The following is a 23,436-nucleotide window of genomic DNA, read 5'->3' on the forward strand; positions in this document are numbered from 1 at the left end:
CGGGGCGATGATGTCATCGCCGGGGGGGGCGGGGGCGCTCCGTTCCGGCGCGGCGCGGCCATGGACCGGTGGCGGCGGCGGCGGGGCCCGGGCGAGCAGGTACGGGGGGGGACGCCGGGGGCTCCGGGGGTCGCGGCGGCCCTGCGAGACTCGGCCCCGCTTCGCCAGGTCCGGCCCGGCTCGTCCCGGCGTGTGGGGAGCCCGCCGCGCTCAGCTCGGCTATTGTCCGGCGGGCGGGCGGGGTCCCCGGCGCTGCCGCGCTCCGGTACCGGGCAGAGGGGCGGCCGGGACCCCCGGCCTCATTCCCCGCCGGGCCGCGGGGCCGGTGCGCGGCGCGGGTGGGCGAAGGGGTTAACAGGATGCGGAGCGCTATTTGCCCAGCGCGGGGCACCGGCCCGGCTCACCCCACCCCGCCCCACCGGCGATCGGCGCCCGTTCGCTCCGCCGAGCCCCGCGCGGGGGTGGCGGTGGCCGGAGCTGGCGGTGGTCGCGGCCGGGGCGGTGGCTGCCCGCGGCCCGTCTCGGGAAGGTGGATCTTCGCCGCGCTGGAGCGGGTCCAGCGGCACCCCGGGGCTGGCCGGGGCTGGGCGCCGGCGGGTGCTGAGTCAGAGCCGCCCGAAATCCCCGTCCCGCTCATTCCCCGGTGGCCCCGGACAGGGGTCCCGGCTCACCGCAGCCTGCCCTCCGCCCTGCTGCCCGTCCCTGGGCGGCACACATCGCCGCCACGAGTGCCCGGAGAGAGGGACTGCCCGGCTCTGCCAGCCCTGGGCACCGGGCTGGCTCCCGGACCCGCTCCGGTGTCCGTAGAACCGCGGGTCCGTGGGCAGCGAGCACTCGCGGGGCGCTGGACTCGTCCCACGCCGCCCCGGTTTGACCCCGGCGGCAGCAGCAGTGTGAAGTATAGATGTTTCCAAGCGCCGAATCTATGGATCAGGAAGGCTGTTCCAAAGGGAGTTGGGATCTATAGAGCAGGAGAGCTATTCTAAAGGGATCGTTAATGGGCTCTAGGGGGAAACTGAGGCACAGCGTGCGATCTCTGCAGCCAGGACAGGGCTCGTTCCCCTGCCGGGCACGCAGTAAACAAATCTGTTTTGGACGCAGCTCCCTCGGAAACCGTGGAGCGACTCCAGCTGAGGTTTAGCACCGAGGAGGCTCAGTGTGTTTGGGTCTGGGGGTGCAGGACGAGCCTGAACCCCGATCCCCGGGGCAGCCTCCCGGCTCCGTGCCCGTGCTTAGCGGCCGCGGGGCTCCCTCCCCGGCCCCCAGCGCCAGCCCCGCTGCCGCCGGCGTTGTGCTGACCGTGCCGGTCGCTCCCTTTGTTCGCTGGGTTTTGTCCTGAGCACAAACAGCCGCCGAGGGCCCCCCGAGCCGGCCGGGGCGGGCTCCGGGCCCCCGGCAGGTAGGGAGCCGTGGCCGCGCTGTGGGAAGTCTGCCTGCTAACTTCCCGTCCACCCCAGCGAAACCGCAGGAATCCAGAGCCCGGCGCAGGTCGGGAGGTCTGGTCAGCCCCGGTATCCTGTGGAAGCCCGGCCAGCCCCTGCTGCGAGAAGACAGCGCCAGGGCCAGCGAGGAGATAACCTTTCCCCCCGGAAAACTCCCCTCCTGGCCCTGCAGAGCCGCGGGCTGGTTCATGGCCCCGGAGCTGGAGGATTTATGGCCCTGTGCGTGTTCTGGCATGTCCTGCCAGCGGTTCCTTGCTGAACTCTGGCTACCTCCTGGCTCTTGGCAGTCCCTCCGGGAGCGCTTCTCCGCTTTTGGCACTGGCGGTGAGTTCCCAGCCTGGTGCTGATCCGTGTGCCGAGAGCCCTGGTGGGAGCCAAGCTTCTCCTCCCTCCCCCTGTGCCGTCTCTCCATCCCCGGCTCTGGAGCTCGCTGGCAGTGGATTTCCACTTCCAGAGGCCTCTCGGTGCATCCCAGGGTTGCGCTGCAGCGGCGTCCCGATGCCAGGGACAGGACCAGACCTGTCACCGCGCGGGGGTGGGGGCGGTCACCGGGCGCCGGGGCTGCCCGCACTGACAGGACTGCCTGCCCCCAGGCCCTGGGAAGAGTCGCTGGGCAGCCCGACCGAGGGTGTGACAGCGGCTGGGTCCCCTCCTGGGCTGGCGGTGGCAGGGTGTGATCCGTGCCCTGTCTCCGGCTGCTGTCTGCCAGGCTCCAACATCAAAGGATCAAAGGATCCCCGAGGGGCAGCGCACCCCAAAGTGGGGTTGAGCAGGCGGGGTGGCCTCCCTGTCCCGTGTGTGGGTTCTCCCTGGCCCTGGGCAGTGTGGGGGACCCGACCGGTCCAGCACAGCCCCTGCCCCAGCACCCGGCAGGGCGGGGAGAGCATCCTCTGATCTCGGGGTGCTGCCTGGGGGCTCTGCATGGGGAAGCCGGGGAGCTCGTTTGGAGCCGGCTGGGCCGGCCAGGATGCTTTCCCGGTTTGGCTTTCCCAGCCTGTGAGTGGGAAGAGCTGGGGGCAGGATGCATGGGAATGTGGCTGGACTCGGCGTTTCTCCTGTGTGCACTCATTCACTGGCCTCCTTCTCTGAGCCACTTTCACTCTGGTCCCCACGGGTGACTGATGCTGAGCGGGATGAGATGGAGAGGATGGAGGGGGGGTCTCGTGGGAAGCCTGCACCATCAGGGCGTGTGGGCCTGGCCAGGGCTGTCCCAGTTCTGTGCCTGCACTGTCCTCCAAGCAGACATTCATTTACAGGGACAGTTGTGTCCCTGGGCACCTCAGGTTCTCCCTCCTCAGAGCCCGTGATCCCGCAGGGCTCAGAGGGCAGGTGGCAAGCAGCACAGGGCTGTCAGCACAAGTTATCCCTCTTGTCCTCGACCCGTGTGTGCAGGTCCTGTCCCCTCCCCTTGCCCCAAAGCCCTGCTGGGGCTTGGCTCTGCTCTGGGCTCGCTGCCCCGGGATGGGCAGCGCTGCCAGGTGCCTGCGAAGTCTCTCGGGTTACCAGCAGCTTCCCCTGGTAGGTGGCTGGAAAGGCAGCGCCGGCGATGCCTCCCTGGCCTGGTTTCCTTTGTGAAAGCGCCGGCAGCGGGAATGTCACAGGATCTGCTCTCCCCGAGTGAGAGGAAGAGACAAGGGCTCTGTGTCCAGCTCCCCGGGCCGGGCTGTGTGGGCAGCAGTGTCCATCTGTGCTGCCATCGCCTCACGGGGCGAGCTGCAAGCGAAACATCGAGGGATGGGGGGAGATTTTGGCCGCTGTGAAGAGGCTCCGTGGGCTGGAGCATTTAGGGGAGGGGGACACGGTGCTGCTGTGGAGGCTGTGATGGTGATGGAGCACTGCTGGCCCGCCTGGGACCGCTCCAACCTCCCGGTGGCCCCTTTGCCGCGGCTTGCAAAGTATCTCACAAATGCTGAACTTGGCCCCGAAATCTAAATACAAGGGAGGGACAGTCCCCAGATGGCCTAAATCAGCAGCACGGTTGCCTGGCCCAGCTGGGGAGCTCGCCGGGAGTGTTTGTTTTATGGAAAACCAGAGGCTGGAGGAATGCTGGCCTGGAAGGAGACGTTGGAAGGGGAAAGCGTTCGTGCCATGCACACGCGCCCGGTCGGGCGTGCGGGAGATCCCAGAGAGGGAGCGGGGCCCAGCGAGCTGCTCCTCTGTGTTGGGATGCGCTGAGGGGGGAAGGAATTCCCCCAGCTCCTGGTTTGAGGTGCAGGGAACGGGGTGTGGCTCCTGGGTGGCTTCTCCCTGCTGCTGGGGATGAATTGGGGGCTCCCCTGCTGGTCCCCCGTGTGCCATCACACCCCCGGGTGGCCCTGGGGGCTCAGACTGTGCCTCCCTGGGCTGGTGGCATGCTGGACAGGGAGCGTGGCCATGTGCCACCAGCGCCGTGCCATGGGGCGCTGCTGGCCTGGCCGTGCCCGTCCGGGAGCCATGCACGGGAGGGTTGGGCAACGGGACTTTGCCCCAGCGTGGGGCCAGAGTCCGTCCTGCCCGGACACAGCCTGCCTGCGGTCCTGCTGCTCCTCTGGGGGCCAGCGCGGTGTCACAGCGTGGGTGTGGGGAGGGAAGGGGCGTGGAGGCTTCCCCTGGCCCTGCTGGCAGCTGTGGGGTGGGTGCTGTGGCTCCTGGTGCTGTCCAGCCGGGCAGGACCGGGCGGTGCCGGGGGCCATCGCCGCCCGTGGGCTGTGGGGCCGGGCTGGCTTCCAGCGGCACCCCGGGGCCGGGCGGGCACCGGCGGGGACGTGGCCCCCGCCGCACGGCTCGCTCCGAGGACACACGTCCGTCCCTTCCCCGTGCGTGTCACGGGGCGCGGTGTCGCCGGCGGTGCCCGGAGGGAGGAAGAGGGCGGCCACGAGCCCTTCCTCCCCGGCTGCCTCTCCCGGGACCACCTGGGGCTGCCTGGCGCCACGGGATGCGGCGACACGGTCGCTGTCCTTGTCCCGTCCTGCGTGGCTACGGGCGCTGGGTCGGACGGGTCGGCTGGTGGCCCCGAGGTGGCCCAGGGACGGAGTAACGTGCCCGTTGCCATTGTGGTCGGACGGAGCCCTCGTCATTTCTGTCACCTCTGAGTCACAGCGGTGACGATGAGACGTCTGGGGAGGGTGGGGACGGTCACACATGGCCTCAGCTCCGAGGGGCAGCACGGAGGGTTTTGGGGGGCTCCACGGCAGCAGCAAAGCAGTGTCCCCACGTGCCCATCCTGCCAAGCACGAAGGGGTCCCCATCCTGGTCCCCCGTCCCCCTGCTCGGCTGGCGGTGCCTCCCGGGGGCTCTACGCCCTCCTCACACACTTCCTGCCGTCTGTTTCCAATTCCTCCTGGCGTCTGCTCCTCCCTGCTTTCTTCCAATTAGAAAAAAAAAATCCCAGGCATCTTCTCAGCGTGCTGCTCGCAGAGGCTGGAGCTGCCATGCCCCGCTCGGGAGGGCTGGGGCTGCACGAGGAGGAGCAGAGCTTGCTTGTGGTGCCCTGCATCTCTTGTGGTGCCCATTCATGGGGGGCACAGAGTCAGGGATCATCCTGAGGGATTTCTGTGCCCAAGTCTTTCTCCTGAGGGTCTCTCTGCTCCGGGAATGCATCTGGGGGTGTGGGGAGCTCAGAGGGGTCTGAGGATGTGTCCCGTGTGGAATGATGCCCTACATGGAGCCAATCGCTTGGAGAGCCAAGCAGGCTGGTGGGCACAGGGTCACATTTTGCAGCTTGGTGGGATGAAATCTGGTGCCCCACCCACATCCTCAAAGCCTGACCGTGTCCCTCCCTCCTCTCCCCTAGGAGTGACCCATCCGTGACGCCGGCGGGATCCCGGCTGCGGAGCCCCATCTGCGAGCACCAGACACGGGACCCAGCGTGGCACAGCCTCCCCTGGGTGCCACCATGCCGATCCTCAAGCAGCTCGTGTCCAACTCGGCGCACTCCAAGCGCCGCTCACGGGCCGACCTGACGGCCGAGATGATCAGCGCGCCCCTGGGGGACTTCCGCCACACCATGCACGTGGGGCGCGCCGGGGACGCCTTCGGGGACACCTCCTTCCTCACCAGCAAGGCCGGGGAGCCGGTGCCGGAGGTGGGAGAGGAGCCGGGCGCCTCCAAGCCCAGCCTGCTGTCCCGCCGCTTCCGCAGCAGCAAGCGCTCGCAGTCGGTGACACGCGGGGACCGGCGGGACATGCTGGGCTCGCTGCGGGACTCGGCGCTCTTCGTCAAGAACGCCGTGTCCCTGCCCCAGCTCAACGAGAAGGACGTGGACAGGAGCGCGGGGCAGCTGCCCAAGAGCCTCTCCTCCAGCCCCGTGAAGAAGCTGCCCGAGGAGATGAGCCCCGAAGAGCAGCAGCGCCCGAACGGGGCGGCCGCGGGGCCGCTGAGCCCCGGCTTGGACGAGCGCGACTTCGGGGACATCACAGACCTGCCCGTGGTGGTGGCCAAGGGCGGCGCGGGCTTGAAGCATGCCGAGTCCATCATGTCCTTCCACATCGACCTGGGGCCCTCCATGCTCGGGGACGTGCTGAGCATCATGGATAAGGATCAGTGGGAGCAGGACGAAGATCCCGAGGCAGAGGAGAGCCGCGAGGAGGAGGAGGAGGAGGAAGGGGAGCCTGCCCCGCCTGGCTCCCCGCTGGTGGCCGGGGCAGCCCTGCCGAGCCAGAGCCCGACCCATGGTGTCAGTGGCCGCAGCCCCAGGGACAGCAGTCCGGTGTCCAGCTGCACCTCGGGGCCCGAGGAGCGCAGCCCCGTCCCCAGGCCACCAAGCCAGCGGGGGGGGCCCCTGAAACGCCCCGACAAGGAGTTCTCGTTCGCCGACGAAGATGACGACGAGATCCGGGTATAAAGGAGGGTCGAGCCGAGGTCTGGTTCTCACTGCGCTTGCCTGGACACAGGGCTGAACACCCCAACTGGTGGCACTGGGGAAGACTCAACTCCTGCCTCGTTCCCTCTCAGTGCTGCAGCAGGACAGCGCTCTGCTCCCGGGGCCAGGGCTGTTCCTGACAGGCCCCAGCCAGCTCCAGCAGTTCCTGGGAGGGGGAAGCAGACTCGATTTCGGTTCTTTCTGTTGGACTTTGGATATTAGCTCCTTTCTCCTGCCCCCCTGCTCATGTAAAGCGATTTAGGATCCAACAAGATGAGCCTTTGGAGTTTTAGCCCTTTTAGTAATATATATATTTTTTCCGCCGTACAGTTTTTACTGTTTTCTGATTTGTACTTACCTTTCTCTACTCTCTTTTGGTTTTAACTGAGGGAAGATTTCCCATGAGGAAGAACTTGGCTCTGAAGCTCACAGGTGGCCTGGGACTATGGGCAGCTCCAGCTTCCTGGGTTTCCTGGGGACTTTCTGCAGATCAAGAGCCTCCCAGTGCCGTGGCAGGTGCTCGCTCCCCATCCCTCGGATGGATGGATGGATGGATGGATGGATGGATGGATGGATGGATGGTTCCATCCCACATGCTTACTCTCCAACCAGCCTGGGGGTCACAGGCATGCTCCCAGCCAGCTCCAGGGATGCTGATGGAACTGTGGGTCTGTCTGTCCCCTGTGGGAGGAGCTCCTGGAATCTGCCGGAGCCGGGGAATCCCGGTGTCCCGGTGGGGCCGGGCAGTGCCGGGAGCAGGTGGCTGGAACAGGAGGTTTTATACCGTCTATGTACAAATACAAGGAATAAAAGGAAATGGTAGTGACCGCAGTGGCCTGAGTTCCTGAGGGGTGACATGCGGCGGGGACCTGCTGCCCAAGCAGGACCAGTGTCCCTGTGCTGCCACCAGCCCTGTCCTGCTGCCCCCACCCCCGCTGCCCGTCCCTGGCTGTGCTCCTGGCCACAGTGGGGGCACCTGCCGTGGCCGAGCTCTCTCTGCCCGTTGCCTGAGGAAGCGGAGAGCTCCTGCTGGCCGGATCTGGCTCGGGGCTGGGACCCTCGGGCCAGGCGGCTTCTGCCAAGGGCTGGCTCTGCCAACGCTGCCCTCTCCTCCCCCAGCCCTGTTCCCTCCAGCCTGGGAGGAGGGGACGGTGCTGGGGGGGCAGGACTGGCTGTCCCTGCTCCCACAGGCTGGGGGCCAAGGGGTGCCCGGGGGGTTCCCGGCCCTGTGGGGCTGCTGTGGCCCTGGATGATCCCGGCAGAGCATCAGAGCAGTCATTCTGATCCCACAGCCAGCTTCCCACAGCTCAGCCACTGGGGAAATGGGGTCTGCCAGTGCTGGGAGTGACTTCCTGCTCCAGCCCCTGGGATGGAGCTGGGCTAAGATGGGGCAAAGTGCCAGGAATGGCCCCACAGCCTTGCCCGGAGCACCGGCCTCCTCACTGGAGAGAGGGAATGATTTATCCCCCCAAACATCTCCCAGCCCTGGGGGGGGCTGGATGCCCCTGTACACCCAAATGGATCTCCCTGGAGAAGCCAGGGGAGCGGGCAAATGCTGTGCCACAGTGGGGACACAATGGGGTCCTGTCCTGTCACCCTGGGCAGGGGACATTGGGCCATTGTCTGGGACAGGGAGAACAACAGCAGCTGCAGCTGGAGGCTCTGAGCTCACCAGGCTGCCTCTGCTCTGGTCACCGTGCCCCCCTGCCCTGTGCCAGGGTCCCATGTCCCATCCCCTGAGCCAATGATCCTGGTCACTGTCACCTGGGAGGTCACCAGGCTGCTGGGGGACAGCTGGCTCCTCTTGTCCCTTAGGGATGCTCTGGGACAAAGCAGTGAGCTTTGGTCCCTGGGCTTTGCCCGCTTTTCTCCCCGGGGCTGTGGGGTGGGGAGAAGCCCTGGGCTGACACTTCACGGGCCTCCTGCCACTGTCACTTGGCCGCCCTGATCTTTGTGACGCCTGTCGGCTCCAGGCTCGGGCTCGGCAGCGCTGCGGTGCCTCGAGCTGATGGGGCAGAAAGTGCGAGCGGGGCTGCGGAGCACAGCCGGGACACGGCCCCGCTCCACGGGACAGGGGCAGCCTGCAGCACCGGGAGGGAGCGGGCACAGGGACAGTGCCACGTGTCCTGGGCTAGTGGGAAGTGACACCAGCACCGCCAGTGTCCGGCCAGCGCCGGGAGCAGGGAGGGAGGCGGCACCCCCAGCCTCCCCAAGCCCCTCGGTGGGCACGGTGACATCTGTCACACCCCCAGAGTGGCACCTGGGCTGTCCCACACGGCTGCCGGGTGGGCGGTGGGTGCCCAGCACCCTGCAGCACCCACGGGCAGCGCTGGGGCAGTGCTGGTCCAGTGCTTTGATGCCGAGTGACAGAATGGGAGCAGGGCTCCATGGGCCGTGTCAGCCCCGGGCGCCGCGGGCGCTGAGCGTGGCCGCGGGATGGAGCAGGGATGGAGCGTTGGGATAAATCCAGGGGCTCTGCTCCAGGTGGGCTCCACGAAACCCATGGAGCCCTGGTCATGCCCAGAATGTGCCACTGGAGCCTGGCACCCATGAAAGCCCCAAAGCAGGCATGGAAGGGGCTTCTGGGCAGCCCGGTGGAAGTGTCCCTGCCTGTGCATGGAACAAGAAGGGCTGGAAAGACTATTTCACAAGAAACCATTCCGTGATTTGTTGGGATGCAAGGTGTGACCCCTTTCAGGAGCCCAGGGATGTGGGTCTGTCTTGCCAGGTGCTGGAGAGCAGGCCTGGGGCTGGTGCTGCTGTGCCCAGAGCACCCCAAAACACACCCAACATCCACCCCGTGCTATTGGAATGCTCATCCCAGCACTCTGGCCGTATTTGTCTCCATTTAAGGCCTCCAATGAGGGGTTAACCCAGCTCCCAGCCAGCCCCAGCCGTGTTTTCTGGAGGAGAATCAGATGTGGGAGCGGGGAGGCTGAGAGGGGCTGGCTGGGGCCTGGGGCTGAGCTCCCCAGCTGCGGCACCAGGCAATCAGGGCTGCAAATTGGGATCAGATGTGGGCAACTCCCCCCTCTAAATGCAGCACTCCAGGGCTGCTTGGGCTGGTTCTGCTCTGCCTGGGGAGGAGGAGGAGGAAGAGGAGGGTTCTGCTGGGGCCCAGGGTGGCTGCAGGGGCCTCCAGAGTGTGGTGCTCCCTTTGGAGGGCTGTGTTTTCCTTGGGGAGCGCCCCTGCCTCTTCCCTTGCCTCTTCCCCTTCCCCTGCCGGGCTGAAGCAGGCTCTTCCCACAGCAGGGATGATGCAGGAGCTGGTAGCTGGCGTGGAGAAGATCAGGTTTGACTCAGAGGCTGATGTGGAGGGGCTTGGAGCTCAGCCCCTGCCCTTCCCGGGGATGGACAGTAAGTTGGGGACAGGGCTGTGGCATTTTTGGAGGGTGGCAGAGCTGAAGGAGCTTTTGGGCTTCTCGCTGCCCTCCTGCAACACCTGGGTGGTTTTTGTCCTGGCTCCGGGCATTGCTCCCTCACGAATGCAGCTGGCAAAGCTGTTGGGGAGCTGCCCGGGTCCCCAGTGTCCCTGAAGTCCCAGGACTGGGGGTCGAAGGTGAAACCCTCCCCACCCCGGGGCTGGGGCAGTGGGACAGGCTGGCAGTGACAGGGCTGTCCCAGGTGTGCAGGGCCACCGCCGGGGCTGTGGGTGAGGCAGGGCTGGGGCAGTGGGACAGGTTGGCAGTGACAGGGCTGTCCCAGGTGTGCAGGGCCACCCCCGGCACGGCGGGGCCAAGCCCGCGGTGTGCAAGCATTGGCTGCGAGGGCTCTGCAGGAGGGGCGAGGGCTGCGACTTCCTGCACGACTGCGATGCCACCAGGATGCCCGAGTGCTATTTCTACTCCAAGTTCGGTAGGTGCGGGGCTGGGCGTCCCAGGGAGCCTCATCCCACCCCTCTCTCATCCCTCGGGGCTGGCCTCGAGCGAGCGGCTGATGCCACCTCCTGACTGCGGGAAGAAGTGCCACTGTCACGCAGGCAGGGTCACTGTCCCCACCCCCAGGCAAGCCTGGCTGTTCCCAGGGCACCCCAATTCCCTTCATCTAGCCCATCCTTGAGCGATTCCCGCTGCGAGTGAGCACTGTCCCGAATGTCCCACGCCTTGCTCCCGCAGGTGAGTGCAGCAACAAGGACAGTCCCTTCCTGCACGTCGGTGCCACCGCCAGCACCGTGTGCTGTCCCTGGTACGACCGTGGCTTCTGCAGGCACGGTGAGCGGGGCTGGGCGGGCAGGGGGTGCCCAGCGGGGATGGGGCTGGTGCCCACGGCCCGGTGCGGATCTGGGCTCGGGGCTGCAGGGAGAGCAGAGCTCCCACCGTGCCGGGGTGATGGCGTGTCCCTGTGAGTGTCCCCTCTGCCTGGCAGGTCCCCTGTGCAAGTACAAGCACACGAGGAGGGTGATGTGTGCCAACTACCTGGTGGGCTTCTGCCCGGAGGGACCCAAGTGCAAGTTCGTGCAGTACGTACTGGGGGGGCTTGGAATGTGAGTGGGGAGGGGAATCCCCTCTCTGAGGTGGCTGTGGCCCTTGCAGGGTCAGGGACAAGGGCACAAAGGGTCTGAATTAACCAAACCCCACGCCCAAGCTGTGCTGCTGGCAGTAGGGACAGCGGTGGGTGGGCAGGGGGCAGCCCTGGTCCCCACAGGGGTGCCTGTACCAGCTCCAGGACATCCCCGAGGGGCTGTGGGGGGCTCAGAGGGGTCTGGGGACACCCCAGGGAGTAACTGCCTGTCCTCTGTGTCCCCTCCAGCCTCAAGGCCGGGCTGATGACGAGCAGCACAGACCGATCGAAGGTGAAGCTGTTGTCCCTGTGCCCACGGGGGTGATGCCCCAGCTGCCCCCAGCTCCTGTGGGGCAGCAGCTGCCAACTGCCCCCCCTGCCCCCTTTCCCCCAGGAAGCTGGATGTCCATGGGGGCTGGTACAGCGGGATCTGGCTGCTGCAGAGGAGAGGGGAGGTGAGCACGTGCCACCCAAGGAGCCACCTCCACGTGGCACCCAGCACCTGGCAGCTCATCTGTGGGACACCAGTGGCTGCCCTCCGAGCCCACAGAGCCCGCTGGAAGGAGGCACCCGCTCCAAGGTGAGAGATTTTGGGGAGTGAGAGGGCTGGGAGCAAGGGTCTCACCCTTGGAGGGAGGATGAGGGGCAGCAGGCGCTGTGGGGATTCTCAGAGTGCTCCCAAAACAGCCTCTTTGACTGGAAATGTCTTTTCCTTGTGGTATTTGGCCCTGTCCCCTTGGAGCTGGGGTGGGAACCAGCAGGGGAAGGGATTTCAGTGGTGAGAACCCTGGGAACAACAAATCCTTCTGGCTCAGATGTTTGGTGTAGTTGGGGTGCTGTTTCCGTGATCCCACTCCTTTGGAAACGGGGTCAAAACGAAGGTGTGGGGACGCGGCAGGCGCTGATCCAGCACAAACCCATTCCCTGTGCCCCCAGAGCGGATCAGCCAGTCCCTGTGCCAGCCAGAGAGGGAGGACTCCACTGGAAATGCTGCTGGGAAAGTGACTCCAGTGCTGCCACACGGCTCAGGGGAGGAGGACACCACGGGACACCACGGACACGGCACCAGGGCGGCCCCTGGGCTAGGAAAGCCAGCAGGGTCTGCCCAGCACCAACTCACAGCTGGCACAGGCAGCACAGAAATCACTTCATGCAATGAAAATCAGGACTTGCCACAGCTGGCTGCTCCCCCTGGCACTGCTGGCTGCGGGCAGGCCGGGGCAGCAGCAGCATTCCCAAGGTTTGAAGGGGTGCAGGACTGGCTGGTGCCAGCATCCTGGGCACAGGGGTGAGGACGTGCTCATCCCTTGGGGAGGGGGCACAAAGCACGTTTCAGATCACAACCCTAGCAGGAAAGGAAAATCCACACAGGTTTTTATTGCTGGTGAGAGAGTTTTTGGTGCAACACCTCTGTCACAGTACTACTGCACCCTGCAGAATAAAGAGCTCAGACTTTTAATTCTTGGCTTTTTTTTTTTTTTTTTTTTTTTTCCTTCATGCCTGCAACGTGAGCAACCCTTTCCCAGACATGTCTGGGAATGGCAGGCTCCAACTAGCACTCTTGGCTGTCCTGGTTTGCCTGCTGCAGGCACGGGTTTGCCCTTTGGGCACAACAGCTCATCCCACGGATTTTTCTTCCCCAGAATTAGGGTGCTGTGGTCTGAGCTGCTTGCCCCAGTGCCTTCACACAGGTCCTGGCCAGTCCCACCAGTACAGGGGGTGAGTACAAACTGGGTTGGGCCAGGCAGAGCTCTGAATTTAAAGGGAATGGTTCTTGGGGTTGAAGTCCACATAGCTACAGCAGAATTGTGAAATCATCTCTAATGACAGGTCGGGACAAGGTGCTGTCCCCTGTCCCAAACAAGGGATCTGGGACTCTGCAGCCTCCAGGAGCTCTCCTGCCCCCACAGATCTCAGGGTGCCTCTAATGCTTCCTCATTTCACTACTAAAAGCTGCCTGACCAGGAGGGGTGGTCACAGGCTGTCCCTGTCACCTCTCTGCTACACAAGCCAACCTGCAAAGGGGCTCCTTCTCAGCTCCAGCCCCAGCCAGGCCCCTGCTGCTGGGAATTCCTGCTGGGGTGCTGGTCCTGGGTGCTCTGCTGCCTCCCCAAGAGCTGTGGCTGTTCCCTGGGTGCTGCTCCAGCTCCTTCAGTGGTATTTTCGCCAGCGGTGCCGCTCTGGAAGAACAGGGAGAAAATCATTCCAGTGTCAGCACAGGTATCTGTTTGGGGGCTCCAGCTGGGGTGAGGAGCCTGACTGCAGCTTCTGTGTTTGCGTGCTGCCAGGGGGAACCACCCAAACAGCAGCAGATCCCTTGTCATCTGTCAGGAAATGCAGCTCCTGTTGGAACATCTCCTCCCTCTGCCCTATGTGGGCTTTTCAAAGTGCTCCTAACAATCCTGGTGCCCTTCTCCAGGGAGAAGCTGTGAGTCAGCAACTGCTATCAGCACTTTTATTCACCAAATTCCTCTGTCCACCTAGAGAATCCTGCTCTCTGAGCTCTGGTATTAAGTCTTAAATGGGGAGTGTTTAAATAATTTAATTATTTCAATTACTCCAGAGCTTTAATTAACAGGGATGTTAAACAGACTTTCCAATTGCTGCAAAAGGAAGAACTCCTGAAATAGCAAGTCTTACTGAGGTGCTGATAGTTCCAGGCATAGCTGAGCAGGCAGTACCCAGCCAGGAGCATGGAGATTCCAGCAGGTCCCCCCTGCTTCACGTGGATGTATTTGGCACAATAACTGCTCCAGGCTGTTGGGAGAGAAAGGAAAGGGATAAATCATGGGCTGGTCTTGGGAATTCACTGCTTCCCTGCAACTTTACAGAGCTAAAATGTTGGGGATATTTGTTTATCCCAGGGATAGATGAGATGTTGGGATGATGGATGGGAAGGAATTGTTCCTTGTAAGGGAGGGCAGGCCCTGGCACAGGCTGCCCAGAGGAGCTGTGGCTGCCCCTGGATACCTGGCAGTGTCCAAGGCCAGGCTGGATGGAGTTTGGAGCCAGCTGGGACATCTTTATGGATCACTGGATCATCTTTATGGTCCCTCCCAGACCCTTCTATCATTCCATGATTTGTGCTTTGTAAAGATCCAGGCTGGCTACTTGGCCCAGCAAAGTAAATCAGGGAGGTGGGATGGACCTGCCCCAAAAGTCAGGAATTCTCACCTCTCTGCACTGCTGCCAGCAGCCCCTGGGGAGAGAAGTTGCAGGTGCTGATCCAGGTGTGCAGCTCGCCCAGCCTCACCTCCATCAGGGGCCTCTCCGAGAGGGGACCTGCAGGGTGACAGGCGGTCACGGCGTGGGGTCTGTGCTGCCAGGGGAGCAGGGAGCTGGGATGGGATGAGGAATTTGGACTTGGAAAAGGAGAGGGAATCGCCTCTCCCACAAAGTTTGGGCTGCATCAGCCCAAGACTCCATAATCACATCACCCATTGACTTTGCAGGCTGGAGGAGGTGCAGTTAAACCTCCTTGGATTCTCCTGGATCCTTCCCTGGGCAAGCCCAGCATTCCTTACCCCTCCTCTCCCATTCCAGCTGCCATCCCAGCACGGAGATTTTCGTTACCTTGCTGCCCCCGTGCCAAACCCCCCTTGGGTGTCTCCGCCGTAATCCTCACATCCTCGTGGAAACGCTTCCCTGGAAAAATCCTCAGCCCTTCCCAATCAGGATACAAGTCTGGAAACCACTCCAAGCCAGTGGCACCGGCCCTGGCGCTGCAGCCAGGGGCCTGCCATGAGTAGGTGGGCTGGGTTTTGGGCGTGTGGAGCAGCGCCAGGCTCGGCAGGGGCTCGGGCACGCTCTCCCCGGCCGGCCCCTGCGGGCTGAGCTCCTTTCTGCGTGTCCCCTGGCCGCCACCTCCGAGCGCCTCCGCCAGTGACAGATGGAGGATCCTGGGATGCAGAGCACCCGCGGGGGGTTCAGATCCCGCCCCAACTTCCAGGTGCACCTGCTCCCCTCCTGCCCTGAATTTGCCTCTTCCCTCCCGCTGGACGAGGTCCCCGGGGCTGTTTCTGCTCTCAGCGGGCTCTTGAAGTGTCTTTGCTGCCTTTAAACTGCTTTCTTCTCCCTTGGAGCTCCCAGTCCCGTTCCCCACGGCTCCCCGGCTCCGAGTCTCCTTGCTCTTGGATTTCGGGGCAGTTTTGCGGCGCTGCGGGTGCGGAGCGGGGCCGGGCTCCGTCCCTTCCCCGCGGCTCCCCGCCGCTCCTGCCCCGCTCCGCGGCTCCTTCTCCCTGACCACCCGGGCTCGGTGCTTCTCGATCACCACCTTCACCCCCTTCCGCAGCTTCTTGGGCACATCCTCCACCTCCTCGGGGTGCAGGTCCAGGCTCCGGGCCACGTCCCGCACCGCGCGGGAGCCGCTCCCGGGGGCGGCGGGGCGCGCACCTCGGCCGCTCCCGGGGGCCGGGCGGGGACCCGGGGCTGGGCTCGGCGCCGGGCCGCTGCCGGTGGCGGCGGAGGGCTGGGGGCTCGATCCCGGTGCGCTGGCGGGGGTCGGGCGGGCACCTGAAGCTCGGCCACTGCCGGGACTTGGGCTCGGCGCGGCGCTGCCGGGCGCCGGGCCGGGGCTCGCTCCCGGTGCTGCTGGCGCGGCCTTGCAGTGCGGGAGGTGCGCGCGGAGCCGCTTGAAGGGCCGCCGGCAGTGCGGGCACAGCTCCGGCCCCGCCGCCGCCATCACCGCCCGTACCGCCCCGGTGACGTCACAACGCCGCCGCCCGCCCGCGCGGCGCGCGCTGTGACGTCACAATGGCGCAGCCCCCGCCCCCGCGCGGGCGCACGCCGTGACGTCACGGGGGCGAGGCGGCGGCGGCGGCGGAAGCGGCGGTCGGGGCCGGGCAGGGCCGCGCTGCCGCCCCTCACCGCGGCCTCCGCCCCTCACCGCGGCCTCCCCGCCGCCTCCGGGCCCTCCGCCCGCCATGAGCTGCCGGCAGCCGCTGCCGAGCGAGCGGGGAGCGAGACAGAGGTGGGCGAGGGCGCAGCGCGGCCTGAGGGGGGGAAGGAGGGGCCGGGCTGAGGGGAGGGGGCTCGGCCGCTCGGAGCAGCCCCGGGGGCGCCGCGCGGGGAGGCTGGGGAACGGGGGAGCGGCCCCCGGGCGCGGGGAGGGTTGGATGGGGCTCAGCGCGGTTAAAGGCGTCGGGAGGGGAGGCTGCGTGCGCTCCGCAGCGCGAAGGGACGTGGGGGATGCGGAGGGCTCGGGGGAGATTCTCGGAGGGGTGGGGGGGATCGCGGAGCGGGTGGGGGATGGCGCGGTCAGGGAATGGGGTGGAAGGGTCCTTAAAGCCCGTCCCGTGCCACCCGTGCCGCGGGCACGGACACCTTCCACAGCCCGGGGTGCCCCGAGCCCCGTCCGAGCTGTCGAGGTCACTGCAGGTGTTGAGGAAAGGAAGGATCCAGAGGCAGAGGTGGGGGGAAGGGAGGGATAGCCCTTCCCCAGTGTTCCCGGACAGATGGACAGCGTTCGGTGCTGCCATCCCAGGGATGGGGAGCAGGGAGGCAGCTCCGGGCTGTAGGCGTGGGCCAAACCCTGGCAGTCGAGGCTGCTGCACAGAAAGGAGCCAGTTATAAATACCTCCCTCCAGTCTGTTTTGACTCATTCGAGCGCGGATTAATTTTAGGCACACCAAAACAGCTCCATCCCGTGTTTTTTTGGAGGCTGCTGAGATCCTGGCTGACTTGTCGTGTTTGTAGGGCGGGGAGGAATCGTTTGATGTTGGTGTAGGAATTCTGGGATGCTGCTGGGGAGCAGCTGCTGTGTTGGTGTCACAGAATCACACAGTGGGCTGGGTTGGAAGTGACCTTCAGTCTCATCCAGTGCCACCCCCTGCCACGGGCAGGGACACCTCCCACTGGGCCAGGCTGTTCCAGGTCCTGTCCAGCCTGGTCTTTGAGGTCTTCCCTGGGTCTCCTCGAATCTGGGAACGTGAGCACTGCTCCCACCCCATTATCCTCCTCCAAACTCTGATTGGCCTCGATGCCTGCATAGATTTGGATAAAAATTAGGTTAAAACTTGTACCCACCATGCCAGACAGTGCAAGGTGTCCCGAGAGGGTGGCAAATACATCAGAAGCAGGGAAGAGTTTGTTTTCCACGAGGTGTTTCCTGGCAAAACCTTATTTCCACATGGGAAATATGATTGTTTTGGGATGTGACTCGACTCCAAACACTGTCAGAGTGGAGACACTAAAGAGTCATTGTGGGGTGGTGTGAGCAAGTGAATAATTGGAGATAGGCTGGGCTGTCCCCAGCCTGTCAGGTGTCACTGTGAGCCCAGGGATTATTTTTACATCTGCAAGGTGGGCAGTTGTTAAATGAGTTTGTTTAGAAGGATGGTTTTAGTCCACGTCCCTTATACTGGCAGGAGTCATCTTGTGAGGAACAAGATCCTTTTCTCTGTGCCCTCAGGCTGCAGCTAAAAGCAGAATATGGGAGCCCCCAGCACCTCGGGGGGCTGGAGGCATCCTGCATTAACTTATCAGGTGTCCCTGTCTTTTTTGGGTGCCTTCAGAGGACGAAGCAGAAGGTGGATCAGTGAGCTGATTGTTTCTTTTCCCCTGCAGGAAGAGGAGGAGGAATGGCAATGAAGATGATGGCCACGTTCCCCAGACCAAACGAAGCAGCAGGAACAGTGTCCTCCAGGACTCGTGGGACACTGAGGTGAGAGCCTTCCCAGGCAAACCCGTGCTGCATTCCAACAGCAGTTGGAATATCCTGTGCATTTTTTTTTCATTTTATTTCATAGCTTTGTGTTTGAGGTCGTGAGGTTTGATTTGGTGACATCAGAGATTGAAATCAGTTTGGAAATCAGCATTTCCAGTGAGCCTGCTTATCCCTGGCCTGAATATTTCTGGGAAGAAACTTCAAATCCTGCCTCACAGCACCCATGGAAATAATTTCCTGCTTTTTGATTCTGCTGTGTGGGTTGAGCTGTGCCCAGAGCTGAGGGGCTGCTGAGGCTGGATGTGTCCCTGTGCTCACCCTGCCGACCATCAACCTTGCCTTTCCCCACAGTGAGGTGATTATCTGTGGGAGAAAGACAAAACACATTCCAGGCAGGCCTTATCTGTTGTGGAATAAAATGCTCTGATGGAGCTGCTCAGTTTAAGCAAGACTTGTTCACAGCTAAAACAAACTCAAAACTTGTTTTTTTCTCATATTTTCCATGATTTCTTTGCTGAACGTGAGATAAATTCTCTTGTTTTCTTACCCCTCACCAGACAGGTGTTCTCTCTATGCAATTTGAGATTTCATTTCTTAAAAAAAAAAAAAAAATTAAAAATTGCTGATTTCCCAACTGCTGCCAGGTTTTCTGAGATGTCACCTGGGTGAATCACCTGAAAATTCACTGTGAGCGACGTCCTTGTGTTGTAAAACATTCATGGAAAAGAGGGTACAGAGCAGAGGCTCCCTCTCTGAAGTTAATGAAATTAATTTTTTGAGGGTTTTGGAAATATCCTTGGTTTTTTTGAGCCTCCTCACTTGGAAGGCGGATTGCAATGAGCAATTACAGTATGAATTATTATGGAATTAACTCAATTATTCAGCTGTTAATTGTGCTTCACAGAAAACATTTAGCTGCTGTGTAACTTGGAGCTCTCTTATAATCTGGAAATGGTTTCAGATGGATATTTCTACATTCCTGTTGTGAGGGAGACTCTCTCTTAACCTGGACAAGTAGATGATGTGACAGGACACTGCTGGGAATGCTTTAAGAGCTGCTGTCCATCAGGAAGGAATCCTCTGGGATGAAAACTGCCCCGTGCTGCTGTGTTCTCAGGAGGGAGACTTTGCATTTTGGGGTGTGCTGGGGAGCAGCAGCCCTGGTTTGCTGCCATCTGACACTGAATCACTTGTCCAACAGGTCAGAGCCCTCCGTGTGTGTAGAGTAGTTAAAGGCTAAAGCAGCTTTGTGGCGGGAGGAGGACGGATTTAGTGTGGAACAAGGGATTGAAGTAGGAGTAATGAAATTAAGGATATCAGGAAAACCCCCTGATGGTGAGTGGCAGAAGCACCTTTGCTTGTCGTGTAAACACCTGGTGTTTGGGCAGAGCCACTAAAAGCAGGACTGGCAGTGGCCACACAGGAGGGGTGGCATCAACCCTGGCCTGGCTTCCTGCGAGGGAGCAGCACGGGCATGGCTGACCCAGGGCAAGGTCACTGCTCAGCCTAACAGAGACTCTGCTTCTTGCATGCACTTGCCTGGTAAAATCTGGTTTTAACACTTTAAACCCTGGTGTGAGGCAGGGAGGAGCTCTCACTGCTGAGGAGTGTGGACACAGCTTCTCAAACAGCACGCCCCGTTCCCCGGGGAACAGAATTCCCAATGTTTTCTCCTGATGAATGGGGCTTTTTCTTTTTGGTTTTTTTTTGGCTTGTTTTCTTGTCGGATCCCTCAACTGAGCATGCCCAGAAATTCAAGCCACGAGATTAAATCTGTATTATTCCAACATTTGGTTAAGGACTTCCTGTACCAAAGGGAGAAATCCTTGTGCTCATTGTGCACGAGTGCTTCCGATTGGTGCCGCTTGGAAAGTCTCAGCCAGTTTGCAACGCTTGGATTTAGCTTCCTGATACTTCACTGTGTGCAAAGACACCTCTTGCTGCTTAAAAATCCCCACTTGTTTTGGGATATTGCCTGGGAAAGGGGGAGTGGGAGCAATTTGTGACTTCCAAGAGTACGTGAGAGTCGCTTTTCATTGCCGGGCGTCGCACGCCTGCTTTTTGTGAAACATTACCCAAAGTCCTGATTCCTCCGGCCTGTTTTGGTTCAAACTGACTGTTCCCTCTTGCAGAACGAGGCCTCTTTGAGAGCACGGCCTCAGGATGGCAATCGAGCAGTGTTTTAAACTTGATGGCAATCAAGCAGTGTTTTTGCCAGGATCTCTTCCCATTTTTTTTGTCTTGCATATTTTGCTCTGGAGACTGAAGTGAAGGGAGGTTTTTCCTTAGTGGCAGTTCAAACCTGGGCTGTTCTGTGATGTTATCCCTCAGTCTCTGACTTTGAGTCCCACTGCTCGTCCAAATCACATCCAATTCCAAAGGATTTGCTGTTTTCTCACCTCTGGATTGTCCTTTCACCCAGGACAGGCAGCAGCCCTGACTTCTGACTTTCACAGGATGGGAACAGAGTCTCTTCAGTCTCCATCAGTGCTGCTTTTTGGCCAGTTGCTGTGAGGATGTGCCATTCCTGGTGCTCCTGGAGAAGCCACTTGCAGGGCACAGCCACCCTGAGGGTGACAGAAACCTCTGGCCTGGGCTCAGTCCATGGACAGGCACAGCCAGGGGGCTGGAGCTGCAGCCAGGGTTAAACATTAGCGAGGCACAGCCTTTGCCACGGAATTTTGCTTCCTGTTCGGCCTGTCCTCCCTTTTCCAGGAGCTCAGCTGTGTTGTTTGCCCAGTATTTGGTTAGAAATCCATTGCTTGTCCCCACATCAAGCCAGGAGAAGTTGTAGTGGATCCTCCAAGGGGATCCCACTCTCGGGAATGCTGAGGTTCCCAGCTGTGCTCTGCAGCCTGGGGAATCACCAATGCAAACCCTTTGCTCTTGTTGTTCCGGGGAAGGAAGAGAGTCTGAGTGTTCTGGCTGACTCTTTCCTTCCTGAACAACTTCTGCAAACCCCAATTTCTCATAGTTCCTCTTTGTTCTAGCCAGGATTGAAACACCACCGGGTTCTTGGCAGAGTTAAAATCAAAGTTCTTGTCCCCACTATCCAGGGAAGGTTTGCTCTTCAGTTCTAACTAAAACCAGATGGTGGCTTTGTTAAACTCCTCTTGGAAAACCTTGAGAGCAGCAGGGGCTGAGTGGCTCTTTCTCCAGTTCCTGTCGTGAGGGATTGTCCCAGATCTGCACATTTAACAGGACATTTGTTTGTTTTAAAACTTGAAGTGTGATGTTAAGGGTTAATGAGCCCAGTAAACCTTGAAGATGCCATTTGATAGCTAAAGTATCACTTTCCTTTGCCCCTGTAAAGCTTTGCTGGTGCCTGTCTTGCTGACTTGATGACTTTAAGGATTTTTTTTCTTGTCTGATTGTAGTCCAAATGCGTTACAGAATGTGCACCACAGCCTGGGGACACGGTAGGTGTTCCGTGTGATGTGGGCAATGATGAAGGGGTGCCAGTGCTAGTGAATCTTTGCCTTAGAGAACTGGAAATAAAGAGGGTCTGACAAACCCCATCTGTCACCAGCCTGAGGTGTCAGAAGCACGTCCCAGGACACACTGCCAGCTTTGAGATGCACAAAATAATCACTACTAACAGCTGGAAAACGTTTGTTGAGATGTGAAACGGGAGCAGCAAGCGGGGCCAGGTTCTCATTTGGATTTTTACCTTGATTTGCAGAAGGTGGCTGTAACGAAGCTCACTAAGGAGCGCAGACTAAAAGGAAACAAAGTGTCCTGTGCGGTGGGTTTCTCTCCGAGGCTGCCGTGACCCCTCAGCATCGCGTGTGACTCTTTGTGCTGCTCTGCAACAGCAGCTGCGCTGCCCAGCACCGCCCCAGCTCCTCCCTGTCCTGCCGGGGCTCTCTCCCTCTCTAGATGGGGGAGGAGGAGCTGGTTGCTCCCGTGGTCCCATCTGTGCTCCCTCGGCAATGACCCCGCTGTGTGTTTCTCTCTCCTCGCAGCCCGGGGCCCTTGGCTTGGCTTGCTGTGCTCCCACGGAGCTGAAGCATTTGTGGTGCTTAGCGAAACAAAGGAATTTGTCAGGGTTGGGTGGTCAGGATCGATGGTGGATCTGGGCCGGGGGAGGGGAGGCTTGTGTTCCACCCAAACATCCACAGTGCCTCCCTGGGCTCTGCAGACACTGCTGGGTGCAGTTTGCACCAGTCCTGATTTACTCCAGGTGAGGCCCTTCTGGAAGTGGTGCCGACTGGTAAATCCCTGAGGATTTCGTGAAATTTGTCCACTTCTGATGTGGTCACAAAGCTGTGACTTCTGTGGCGTAATCCTTACAAAAATATAGATTTTTTTTTTTTAGCTGCTGTCATTTACTCTGTCTGCTTTTATGAATCATTTATGGGGTGGCAGAGTAGCCACTTGCTGATTGACTCACCCAGATATTTGCAGGTCCTGACCAGCAGATCACACAAACTAAAACTGGAACTAATGGAACCTTTCCTTAGCAGCCCTTAAAATGGTGTTTTATGTCTTTGAATCCCTTATGATGATAGCAAATGCTCTTCCAGCCATTCCCGTGAAATGTGGTTGTCCTAAATGTTGGCAAATGAGCCCTGGCCTCTTATCCCAGTCAAATGCTGAGTTCTTTTTCCTGCATGAGGAATTCCTCAGTGCCTGTTGCTCTTTCACTGCCATGTCAAGTAAATTGGTGTGGAATTGCTATGGAACACTTCCAGTTAACACTGCCATGGAGTGCTTAATTGGGAGAGGAGTACTTGATGGTGGGGTGTTCAAAGACTTAAACTGGGTGTTGTGTGCATTTGTTTCTCACGGCCTCTTGCTTTGGATGCTTCAGATCTCACTTTAGGATTGCCTTGTAGGAAAGTGCTTTGCATGGTGCTTCCCTCAAACCTCTGCTAGAGCAGAAGTGCCAACCCTGCTTGCCTGTACTGACACTGCAGCTCCTGGGAATGTTCTTTATTTTCCGATTCTTGGATCATCCCAGCAAACTTCACTAATGCAAACGTGGGGTTGGGGGCAGAGCTGAGGGGTTTAGCTGGGGAGGATTGAAATCCAACACCCTGGAGGTCACTGAACCCCGGGTGAAGGCTTGTCCCTTCAGCTCTGTGACACTGGTGTGGGCAACAACCACCTCTCCGTGCCAAGGTGGATTTATTCAGTCCATCGGGCTAGAAATGTGGAAGGGAGGGATTTATCCTAAAGGCTTGCTTCTGTGGGGTGAGGAAGAAGTGTCTGATGTCGCTGTTCACCCTCTGTGTGTCCCAGTCCTCCAGCAGTGACAGCGGGAGCAGCAGCAGCAGCAGCTGTAGCAGCAGCAGCAGCATCAACAGCCCCGACAGAGCAGAGTCCAGCCTCAACCCCAGGATTGCAGGATCCAGCCCTGTCTCCTCCCAGCCCTTCCACGAGCAGTCTGCACTAAGCCAAGGTCCTTACTTCCACATCAACCAGATCCTGAAGGAAGCCCACTTCCACAGCCTACAGAGCCGGGGACGCCTCCCTACATGATGACCCAGCAGCTCCCTGCCTTCTGTGAAGGGACAGCACTGTGTAGATTTGATATTTCAACTTCAAAGTTTGTTAAAATGGAATTGCACAAAATTGCCTGTTGCCTTTTCAGTCTATATTTGAAATAACAGGTTAACAGGAGATTGTTTACTTGTGGTTTGCTGCACTATTGCAATGCAAAAGGGGCTTTGAAGCAATTTTTATAGGATTCTTTTTGGGGTGGTTCTAAATTGCGTGGCAAGAGGAGACTGAGGAGTCCACATGTGTGTTATAGGATTGCAAACTGTCCAATTCCAATCGACTGCCTAATCTGTTTGTTAGCAAGTTGTTGCTTTCTGTAAAGTTCTCTTAAGCGTTCCTCTTCAGTTTTATAAGTCTTTTTTAATTTCAATAAACTAGTTAAAAAATTATTTGGCAACATAATTTTTTGAGCATTCAGAGTTAGTGAGAATAGGAGCAGCGAGTGCAGGCCTGTGAGCCCAGCTCAGGGTGATGAGTCTTCTCTC

At 60.3% G+C, this 23,436-nt stretch overlaps 4 protein-coding genes across 5 annotated transcripts; 3 read left to right on the forward strand and 1 right to left on the reverse strand.

Annotated features, from left to right (window-relative positions):
* The first annotated feature begins 5 nt into the window (after positions 1-5).
* CDC42EP4 (CDC42 effector protein 4) lies at positions 6-7,109 on the forward strand. Its single transcript, XM_068209954.1, has 2 exons — positions 6-99; positions 5,215-7,109. Exon 2 carries the CDS (start codon positions 5,317-5,319, stop codon positions 6,262-6,264), a length of 948 nt encoding a protein of 315 aa, XP_068066055.1. The 5' UTR covers positions 6-99; positions 5,215-5,316; the 3' UTR covers positions 6,265-7,109.
* Positions 207-23,026, forward strand: VCF1 (VCP nuclear cofactor family member 1). Of its 2 annotated transcripts, XM_068209957.1 has the most exons (5): positions 207-212; positions 15,696-15,751; positions 17,347-17,443; positions 21,129-21,191; positions 22,691-23,026. In XM_068209957.1, the coding sequence occupies exons 2-5, from the start codon at positions 15,705-15,707 to the stop codon at positions 22,928-22,930; spliced, it is 447 nt and encodes a 148-aa protein (XP_068066058.1). In that variant the 5' UTR covers positions 207-212; positions 15,696-15,704; the 3' UTR covers positions 22,931-23,026. The 2 variants fall into 2 exon arrangements, with proteins under 2 accessions (XP_068066058.1, XP_068066059.1); XM_068209958.1 differs by lacking the exon at positions 21,129-21,191.
* On the forward strand, positions 9,330-12,241 carry CPSF4L (cleavage and polyadenylation specific factor 4 like). The gene is made up of 7 exons (XM_068209928.1): positions 9,330-9,639; positions 9,988-10,137; positions 10,398-10,493; positions 10,648-10,741; positions 11,032-11,074; positions 11,177-11,362; positions 11,719-12,241. The coding sequence occupies exons 1-7, from the start codon at positions 9,537-9,539 to the stop codon at positions 11,785-11,787; spliced, it is 741 nt and encodes a 246-aa protein (XP_068066029.1). The 5' UTR covers positions 9,330-9,536; the 3' UTR covers positions 11,788-12,241.
* Positions 12,135-15,463, reverse strand: MTNAP1 (mitochondrial nucleoid associated protein 1). The gene is made up of 4 exons (XM_068209967.1): positions 14,356-15,463; positions 13,957-14,064; positions 13,423-13,539; positions 12,135-12,962 (listed from the first exon to the last, which is right to left on the reverse strand). The coding sequence occupies exons 1-4, from the start codon at positions 15,461-15,463 to the stop codon at positions 12,934-12,936; spliced, it is 1,362 nt and encodes a 453-aa protein (XP_068066068.1). The 3' UTR covers positions 12,135-12,933.
* Positions 23,027-23,436: the final 410 nt, after the last annotated feature.

This window comes from Anomalospiza imberbis, chromosome 19, assembly GCF_031753505.1.
Source record: "Anomalospiza imberbis isolate Cuckoo-Finch-1a 21T00152 chromosome 19, ASM3175350v1, whole genome shotgun sequence".
Lineage (NCBI taxonomy): Eukaryota > Metazoa > Chordata > Aves > Passeriformes > Viduidae > Anomalospiza > Anomalospiza imberbis.